The following is a 10,388-nucleotide window of genomic DNA, read 5'->3' as shown; positions in this document are numbered from 1 at the left end:
CCCGGCGGCCGCAGCGCCCAGAGCGGCCCGGGCACCGCAGCGGCCGCGGCAGCGCCGCGCCCGGCCCGCCCCGCGGCCCGCCCCGGGCACCGCCATGGCAACGCCGCGCCGCAGAGCTCGGCCCGCCGGCCCCGCGCCCGTGTGCCGGGCGGAGGCTGCTCGGAGGCCCCTGCAGCGCGGAGCGTTGTGCCGGGCTAGTCGCGGGAGAGCCGGGCACAGGGACAGCCGGCTCTGAGGGGACGCGCTCCGTTACATGCCAGTAACGCTCGTACTAAGGGAAATGAAAAAACAAACAACCAGCACTCACATCCTCGCCCCCAGAAAACCAACCAAACGAACACCCCAGAATATGCCACTCACGCCCCACAAAAAAAACCACAAAAACAAAAACAAAAAAAAAAAAAAAAAAACCACCACCAAAAACACAAACCAAAGGTGCTGTATATGGACTACAAATCTTTGATTCTTCTAGCCTCAGGTGGAATAACTCTGATGACTGGGAATTAACAAATTTGGAAAGTCTCCTTGAAGCACAAGCCCTGCTGCTTCAGGAGAAACTGTCCCAAGAGCCACTCGGACTGGGGATAAGGCAGCTCTTAACTCCAACCCATCTTCCTAGACGACATCTCATCAACAGGCACTGTACAAACACAGCAGATCCAAAATCCCACAGGTTTAGACCCCAACAGTGCTCTTATGCTGGAACAAAAAATAAATGGGAGATTGACAACAACAGGCCTCCTTAATAAAGGCAATGTCTTACTCAAGTTTTATCTAAGACAGCAACTTAAGTGTCGGCTTCATGTCTTACATGACTGAGAAACAAAGAAAAAAGCTTTCACTGCACCTCTGAAGAGGAGCAGGTTGTAACTGGCTTGCTCAGCAGCACCAAGGGAGGTACCTCACTCAGAGCAGTTTTACAGCAGGCTCATCAGTACAGCACCAGAGCACTTTCCATAAACAGACCAAAAAAGTATTTGTCATATGATAACTCACTCCCTACAGGGGAAAAAATAAAAATATTGATACATGTATGTGAACATGAGTGAGGAAGTACAGTCACTTGTACATTTCTTTAAGAGCTCTATTTTTCATATTCCTGTATCTTAGAAAAAAAGGTCAGAAGTAAATCAAATCACCCACAGCCTCACTCTATTCTTATTCTCATTCATATTTTCATTATCCATACTATTTCTGCCACACATATTAAGATATATTTTCTATGCTCAAGATTATCACTAATGCAGAAATTTACATCCATCTCAAATTTTACTGTCTTCCATAGTCATTATGAAGCAAATTACCACTGTCCATGTTTACTAAATAAGGTCAAAATGTTAAGTTCCTCACTCTCCACCATGCATGTATTTCAATACACATCTTGAGCAATGTTTGCTCTGACCACAAACAGCTGACAAATTTGAAATGCTTTGCCCTGTCAGCTGAAGAGCTGACTGGGATGGGTTTAATGAGATGCATCTTGCTCCCCCTGCCAGTGTCTCTCCTCTTTAGCCCTCACTTCCCCTCAGTAATTATAAAAAGAGCAATATAAGTATAGCATTACAGTCAACTGAGGCACTCAAACTTCTGCACTGCCCTCCTTCCAGCTGTTATAAAAAGTGTTTTCAGCCCCTTCCAGTGCAATGCAGCAGTTTTCCACAGGAAAGCAGAGGCAGCAGCTCTCCTACCAGACATTTCTGACTCAAGTCAGCACTCCTCTCAAGGCTCTAGGTAAAACAGCTGGAAACAATGCCTGCCACCTTCTCCCTGATACAACGCCGTAAAATCTGCACACAATAATATATATCTGCATGATAAATACTTTATTACAAAGACAGAAATCAGTCATAAATGGTATTCAGGAAAGAGACTGATGCAGAAAATTCAGAAGTCTGCTAAAACTGCTACTGAAAGAAGTGTAGTTGAAATGGCCCCAGTTTGAAAAGAACATTTAACAAAAAGGAACTGCTTCAAGTCCAGGGTTTCAGATTGTCAGAGTAATACAATGCTAACAAATGCTAACAAAAACCAAAATACAACAACTTTGTATCAAAATGATATAAAATATATCTAATCATGTTTATAATACTATACTTTCCAATAGTATATCAATCTTTTACCAATTTTGTAAGTGTTCCAAGTGAAGCAGAAAAATGTCTAGGTAACACAAACTGAAGAGAAATAAGATTCCTTCTGATGACCTCAAAGGCATCAAAGATTATTTTTTATATTTTTTTTTAATTAAGAACTTTGCATTGTTCCTTGAATTAGGTGTCGAATCTTCTCAGCATCTTTTTCTATAATTTTATTTTTAGGATCAATCTTGAGAGCTGCTTCATAGTCCTGGAGGCCTAATATAGAAACATTAATAAGAACATAAATCAATAATGCAAAAGCATTCTCTTTAGCTAACTGGAAATAACTACTCCCCAGTCATATGCATAAAGTATTGACCTTGGGGTTTGTCCTTAAGTAAGATGGCATCAGAATGACATTAGTTTAGCTTCCATCAGTAAATAAACTTCTATTTTGTTTATCTTATTTTACAAAACATTGTAGTGGAAACACTCTACCACATAAATATTTCCAGGTTTTGAAACATGAAAATAGAGCCTCTTCATTCATGTACACATGCACCTATATATGTGTGTGTGCATGAGGGGACTGTTCTAAAGTGTTCTGCAGAAGAGGGGAGATGATCCTGTGTGAAAATATGATCAAAAAAGACATGAATGTGAAAAATAGAGCTTGTGGGGAAAAAAACAAATCACAAGTACAGGTAGTAAAATCTTGCCTACATTAGTCTTGTTTATAAGGTTTCAAAGCTCAAATGAAGCTGTAAGGGAATAACCAAGTGAGGCCTAAGGAGAAAAAGGTAAACAATGGCCAAAGCTTAGTACTTCAATAATGACATTTTGAATATACTTCAGTTTATATTATCAGCTTTCACTTGTAAATTTGCTTTACAAAACTAATCTGATACTCTTGAGGAACTGAATAGGGACACTGTAAATTGTTATTTTCACACAAATCACATATACTTGATGACTCATTTATATGGGCTTCCTACCACATTTTACAAAGATGTTACTAAGCACTTACAAGTATTGTAGAAATATGTCAGGTTATTTTAATATCTTAATAGAGAAACTCCTTAAATTAAGAATGCAAGCCATTTCCTCAAACTTGCCAAGATTTTTCATGTATCCAGTAAATTTAAAAAAAAATTAAAGAATGTGGTATAAATGTTCATAACAAATAGACATAGATTGCATAGACCTCCTTCAAAGTCACTCCTGAAAACATAAAGGTGTGAGCAGGCTCACTGAGCTAAACTTGCATGTCACTATAAGCTCCTGTGTATGTTTTCATAAAAGCAAGGCCTCACCTTCAGGGTATAATTCCAGCTGACAAAAGGCTGTTCCACGTCTCACATGGGCTTTCAGTCGAGCGTTCTCATTATCAGGAACAGGTGGGGTCAACAGCTCCAGTGCCTTTACAAACAACAACACTCAAAGTATTTATAAGTAGGTTTTCCATAATTTGGGGGTTTTTTTCTAATTTACAAACACTTCTCTCACCTAATTACTATTATTATACAGTGACATAATAACTATTCAAACAGAAATAGAAACTAGCTGTTCAAATTTAACTATAAATGGCTTGTGACTCTAGTCATTAAGATTTGTATCCATCACCCCAGTTTGCCACCTACAGTTACATTGCCATGGCTAAAAACTGACAAATACTATGTTAAATGTTTATTGAGGTCAAATAATGTGTCCTGTTTTCATACATCATATAACCTATCATGCTATCAAAAGAAAAAAGGTAGCACTAAAAACACACGTGTTTTAGTAGTAGTTAATGGAAAAAAACAAGACAAAAATCCCCAAGTTTCAAGACTCAAGTACTTATTAGTTCAAAAAATAGTAATTCTTGGAAAACTTTTCCCACATTATTCAAGTGCCATTTGAGATCATTCCTCTTGTTGCACAAATAACAGCTGGTAAAACATCAGAACAATATAGCCCTTCTTTGAAAATGCTGGAAGTTTTTTAAAGTATCCTGCTCATCACCACCACTTTTTTTTCCTTCCAAACAAATGAAGCACACCACAGCATAATACAAAATGTATGACTATACGTTGGTTTTGTTTTTATCTGCTCCAAGTCGTGGGTTTTTTCAAGTGTACATATTGCTACAATATTTTTATCTGTAAAGAAACATACTGGCCAATATATGGCCATGTGTCACAAATGTGTGGAAGGTTTAGGGTTTATCTTATTGTTGTTTTGTTTTAAATTTTTGAAAGTTCATTAATCACTATGAAATTTTAATATTTCACCATGGCTTCATTACATCAATTTTGAATTTTAAAATTTGAATTGCACTAATGTGTATTAACAGATCTGCTTAAAACAGAACCATCACAGTAACAAATCACATTAATGCAAAAGATGACAGCCTGAGCTCCTGGATTTTTATACCTTGGAGGAATCTTCGATAGCTTTGTGCAAATTTCTCAGTTTAAGGTGGCAAGCAGCACGGTTCAGGTAGAGCAGAGGAAGTTTATTGTTCAGCCTCACTGCAAGGTTATAGGCGTTTACAGCCCCAAGGTAGTCTCCCATTGCAAACATTTTGCTAAGTAATAAACAAAAAAGTGAAACATGCACTTTAAAGAAGGGGATAAATACAAAAAAAATACCTACTTATTGTTAACTCATTTTCAAAAATTTGAGGTTTTAGCATCTTCTCCTTTGAAATGCCCCTTTAGAGCCTTTTCTGAGAACAACGTAGCTGAAGTTCAGTGCACCTTGCTGCTGACAATATAGCTTAGAGATACACAACAAAAATAGTCACTGCTTACAAGCAAGGAAGGATTGTAAGAGTGGACACATTTAAGTAGACAAAGGACTAATTTTGAAAGCTTTGTGTATCTGATTATGCTTGCCTAATCAAAGCTTTCTGTATAACACAGCTATATAAATAAACCAGTATTTGTATAAAGTGCCTAAAGTTTATTTTACACAAATATTTAATGTCTCACTTTAAAAGTACAAATGAAATTAAATCCACTTAGGTATATTAGTGCACTGCCTCAACTTTCTTCAAAGAAAAATACACATAATGTGTTTACAATGATTTTGTTCATCATGAGCTTCCACAATTGCATCTCATTCTATCAGATTCTAACCCCATAAGCTGTCAGTATGACTACAATGACTCTAGACATTCACCAACTCTGTCCAGAATAAATAGAATATACCAAAACTGAACAGTAGACAAACACCATAAAACTAATTTATTTTTAATACATCTTCAAGTGGAATATAACTTACTTCCCTTTGTCCTTTAACCAATCTGGATTCTTCTCCTCTTCTTTTAAATCTTCCAGCTCAGATAAATCAGAATTTATTATTCTTCGAGCTTCAGCTTGTTTATGTAGCCACTGTAAATACAAAATGTGCTAGTATTATTTCTGAAACAAAAATTCAAATCCAAACAAGGATTTTATTATCATCTCTTCACCCATACTTATCAAAAGACTTCTATTGATCAGACATATATTTGATAGTGTCCAATATGAAAAACTTCAAAGTTTTCCCAAATATTTTACTACCATGGGAAGTCAGATTACCACATCTCTAATACATTTTTGTCTACTTATCTGTTTTGATCTTTCAAAATTACTTTGTGTTCATTGAAGTAAGCTAAAAAGAGCTGTAAGCTTCTTTTAAGACAGAAGTGAAAGAAACTTAAGAGTTAGGACACCTCAACTTTTGTACTTCAAGGAGTTAAATTAATATTGCTGCCTTTTGTCCCCCTCCCGAAAAAAGGAACATGTTATTTATTAATCTGCACAACATGGTGAAAAGAATTTTTGTATAAAATTGTTTCTCTTAATTTAAATTAGACTGACTTCCTTGAAGGATGAGGATATTGCACAGGTAACATTTCTTGGCATAGACACTATTTGTGAATACACAATAATTAATTCCCCAGCTTACCTCCTCCTCTTCTGCAACACGAGATTCTCGCAGAGCTGTGGGAAAAACTCGTGGTGTAAAGTTGACTTTAATTGTAGCAGCAGCTCGGGGAGCTGGTAACTGTTCTTCCTTTAAATTCTGTGAAAATATACTACAGGAACCATGACCTATGAAAAGAGTTAGAGCACTAGAAATTAAAAAATGAAACTATATTTTTCTGTTTTTCTACTGAAGTCCAAAGTACATCTGACTTAGAAATATGGCACTAGTATTAAACCTCTAATTGCTTGAGAAAAGCTTAGACTTGGTCTTCTGAAGGGAAAGTTCAAACAATTTTTCTTCCTAACGTAGCAAGTAAATAAATGGAATTATACAGCATCTGTTATAAATGAACTTAAACTCTTCTCACACCTGTTTGTTGTTGGTATGATGCTGACAGGGAAACAATGAGAGCTAAAACTACCCTATCAATTCAAACAAACAAAAGAATTAAATGTCTTCTGCTGGTTTAGCTCCCTGAATTGGCTCTCCATGGATCCAAGAACAGGACAGAGAGCACAAAAGGAGATTGACTATTTCCATGAAATCCAGCAGTTAGGTAACTTTGGGTAACAGAAACCCCACCCCCAGAAAGTCTGCATTACACTGCCAGAAAGGCTTTCTGATTTACTTTTCTAAAGCTTAGAACAAAACCCACCCTTGTATTTCCAAAGACTTCAACAAGAGCTAAGAACACACGTGCTTTAGCTTAATAAATTGCCTGAAAACAACAATTTTAAAATAAATGTGAGCTAAAATAACTTCAGTTCAGTATGGTGGAGACAAAGATAAGTGATTAATTAGAAACATCTGGGAATAATGTTATATCCACACTTTAAAGAATTACTAAGTACAGTTTAATTATACAACCTCTTGTGGATTTGAGTCTTGTCTTAGAACTTCCTTCATTAGGAATCTGACTTTTGTTCATTTTTTCATTTTTTCTCTCTTTTAATGGCTCTATTTCTTGATGCAATTCCTTTTTTGTTTGTATGCTCTTATATTTATCATCATCTTTTTGTTGGTTTTTCCATAACTCCAACTCTTTAGTGACCCTCTGTCGCTCCTTCTCTTTTAGATCTTCAATTCTTTTTCTATCTGCTTCCTCTAGCTATTTGAACAAAAAAAAACTCCTATGAGATACACAACATCTGATAGTACTGACTTGACTAATTTAAAGTTACCATTATTTTCCCAGTTCCATATTCCAAGCATAATGTAACCAATAATGTGACCATACTAGCAGAGTTAATTAAGATGCTTGAAAATTACTGTGAGAGTAAAGATATCTGATCAGCTTTTAGAGGTCTCATCTTTAAACTATTTCACTAACAACCCTAAGATACAATCCAGAAATATTCAGAAATAAGTTTTACTTGTAAACAGTGAAAATCCTAGCCATGCTCCAGTGTAGATCTCTGGAAAATACAGAAATGTAAAATATATGTGATGATCTGAATGCACTGTTTCTTATTTCTCCTCTTTGAGATTATTACGTATTTAGAAGAGGTACAACATTGCTACTAAGAAAGTCACTAACTGTAGTTCTTTTTGGTCCATGTTGCATATGCAATCATAAAATTTCATTGCATGCTCCAAAAAAAAAATCCTTTGAACACAAGTGAAGGGACCAGACTTTTTATATACATAAAAATTTTAAGAACATATCTTAAAACATACATAAAAAGCAGAGTAACAAAGACACAAACACATAGAAGACATAAAAAGCAAGTCTGATATAAAATACAACAAAGAATAAGTGAGAATTTTAAAATCAGTCTTTTTTCACAATGCCAAAGGACTAAACACCTGCAAAGGCCACAAAAAGACTACAGTTTTGCCAGATGACTGTACTCTCCTTTGAACAGATAAAAATCTGAGCTTATCACCAAAAACTTTCATTATTACTCACAGAAAATGGCAACTTCTAAGCACTTTGTCAGCAACATTTTCATATTTGGTCATAAATAGGTTTAAATGCAAAGAAATAACAAGGTTCACCACCATTACATTACAATAAAAATTGGAACTTTTCATATTTTTTAACATACATTTAACAAAGTATCTACCAGGTTAGTTGGTAGCTGTTTACATGAAAGTCTTGCAGAGCTTCTTCTAAACCTACCTTCATTGTGGCCTCCAAAGCATATTTTTTGTGTTCCTGTTTTGTAATTTTTTTTGCTTGGATCTCCTCTTTTGCCTTTTCTTGGGCTTTTACAACAGCATTCTCTCTCAGATATTGTAGTTTCTCTTTGTCAGCTTAAAAAAATAAACTTAGTCATTTAGGCCTGCTGTTCTATTGGTATATATCATTCATTAATGAAAACATTATTTCTTCTGCTACTTTGGCAAAATACAACATGATTACAATTTGACAAACCAGTGTCTACCAAGCCCATATCTAAAAGAGAAAAAATTAAGATTTGTTTAAACGCAGAATGTAAATTTTACGAGAAATATTGTATTATTTCATACACATTAGCACTAGTGGATATTCTTCATTTTCACATACTTTCTATTTTTAATAATGAACAAGGCTGAACTGAGCAGATATCTACCAGCAGAAGTTTCACAGCATGGTTTCCTTACACACAATCTATTTTTCAGAGTAGAAAACTTACCATTTGCTAGAGTTAGGGAATCCCACAAGGCCGGTTCTTTTTTATACAAAGTGAAGAAAATGTTTCCATTTCCAATCTTTGCTGTGCTGTTTGTGTCATCAATAGGAGCATATAAAACGGCTTCAAATAAAAAGGGAGGGATGCTTACCTACAAAAATATAATTTGTGCTAATATTTACTATTTTTATTTGACTCTCACATACTCAAAACAGAGCACAAGCATACAGTAAACCTCAAGGAACAGATACTATTGACAGAACTAATTTGCTTTGTGTCCACTGTGGAGGTTTGCAGAAGCCCAGAGAAGCTTCCTTCCCCTTAAGGGTGGCTCGGCACAAGGTTATATATTTCATTAATGAGATTAAAAGGTCGGTTCTTCAGCACTGCAACAGAAGCCGTGGATTTCAAATTTACGATTAGTCACAGTATAAGCAAATGTATAAATTCAGTCCAGCAACGAGAGTAAAGGCAGCTGGCACCTGTTGAGCGGCAAGATCGTTAGTAGGGAACGAGCAGTGGTAAAGCCATTCCGTGCCGCAGGACGGGCGTTCAGCAGCCTGCAGCAGACAGAGGGGGATTATAACAGATAAAGGCTCTGCGCTTGCAGAGTTGCCATGGAGCGTGGCTCCGAGCAGGGCTCGGAGTCACCCGCGGCAGGAGGCCCGTGAGGCGAGCGGGGCGCGGCCCCACCTTCAGGTACTGCTCGCTGCAGAAGATGTTGGCGGGGGTGGCCCGGGCGCCGCGCAAGGGCAGCGAGAGGTACACGGCGGTGAGGGTCTGGCGCCAGCTGTGCTCCCGCAGCCACACCGGCATCGCCGCGGCCGAGCAGCTCCGGCCGCTCCCGGCCCCGGCCCGCGGCGCACGCCGGGAGCTGTAGTCCCCAGGGGCCTGAGGGCACGGCTCCGGCTGCCGGCGCTCACAGCTCGGCACAGCAGGAAGGAACGCAGCTCGTGTCATCCACGTACATTTCTACAAAGAGACAAACTGCTGGTAGCGTAGAATTTCTGACAAAAACTATCAAACGTTAGTTTTAATCAAAAACTAGCATCTGGTCCAGCCTCCCTGTTCAAGTAGGGTCATCCCAGAGCACATAGCACAGGGTTGTGTCCAGATGGTTCTGGAATTTCTCCAGTGAGGAAGAGTCCACAGCCTCTCTGGGCAGCCTGTACCCACAGAGAAGTTCTTCCTCAGCTCGGGCAGAACCTCCTGAGCATCAGTTTCTGCCTGTTGCCTCTTGTATTGCTCAGAACCACTGAGAAGAGCCTGGCTCCATCCTCTGGCACCTCCCTTCAGACATTGACACACATTGCTGAGGTCCCTTCCCTGAACCTCTCCTTGAGGCCAAACAGGCCCAACGCCCTCAGCCTGTCCTTGGAAGAGAGATTCTCCAGACCCCTGAAAGAACTTGGTAGCTCTGTGCTGGACCTGCTCCTGGATCTCCATGTCTCCAGTACTGAGTACATGTCTCCAGAACTGCACACAACACTCCAAGAGTGGCCCCACCACGGCTCAGCAGAGGGCAGGATCACCTTCCTTGGCCTACTCTGGCAATGCTGGCACTGAAACTTCCACACGTCCCCTAAAAATAACTGGGTCACACAGAGCCCCACGCTATTGCTGAGCAATATTGTCTGTTGTACTGTCTCTGCCAAAAACTCAGGAGGTAATTTGCACATTACCACTGAAAGTTTCTCAAACAAACTGTAACACTGTATCTGCCAAAATAAAGTCTAGTACA

General features: G+C 38.5%; 1 protein-coding gene across 2 annotated transcripts; it reads right to left on the bottom strand.

The window, feature by feature from the left end:
* Positions 1 to 1,802: 1,802 nt before the first annotated feature.
* DNAAF4 (dynein axonemal assembly factor 4) lies at positions 1,803 to 9,496 on the bottom strand. 2 transcript variants are annotated; one of them, XM_064388607.1, is made up of 10 exons: positions 9,341 to 9,488; positions 9,130 to 9,207; positions 8,651 to 8,798; positions 8,155 to 8,288; positions 6,900 to 7,140; positions 6,012 to 6,157; positions 5,343 to 5,452; positions 4,491 to 4,644; positions 3,389 to 3,494; positions 1,803 to 2,351 (listed from the first exon to the last, which is right to left on the bottom strand). In XM_064388607.1, the coding sequence occupies exons 1-10, from the start codon at positions 9,461 to 9,463 to the stop codon at positions 2,242 to 2,244; spliced, it is 1,350 nt and encodes a 449-aa protein (XP_064244677.1). In that variant the 5' UTR covers positions 9,464 to 9,488; the 3' UTR covers positions 1,803 to 2,241. The 2 variants fall into 2 exon arrangements, with proteins under 2 accessions (XP_064244677.1, XP_064244678.1); XM_064388608.1 differs by lacking the exon at positions 9,130 to 9,207 and having other exon boundaries at positions 9,341 to 9,496.
* Positions 9,497 to 10,388: the final 892 nt, after the last annotated feature.

This window comes from Passer domesticus, chromosome 14 (genome assembly GCF_036417665.1).
Source record: "Passer domesticus isolate bPasDom1 chromosome 14, bPasDom1.hap1, whole genome shotgun sequence".
Classification (NCBI taxonomy): Eukaryota; Metazoa; Chordata; class Aves; order Passeriformes; family Passeridae; genus Passer; species Passer domesticus.
This window is presented reverse-complemented; position numbering and strand designations above follow the sequence as displayed.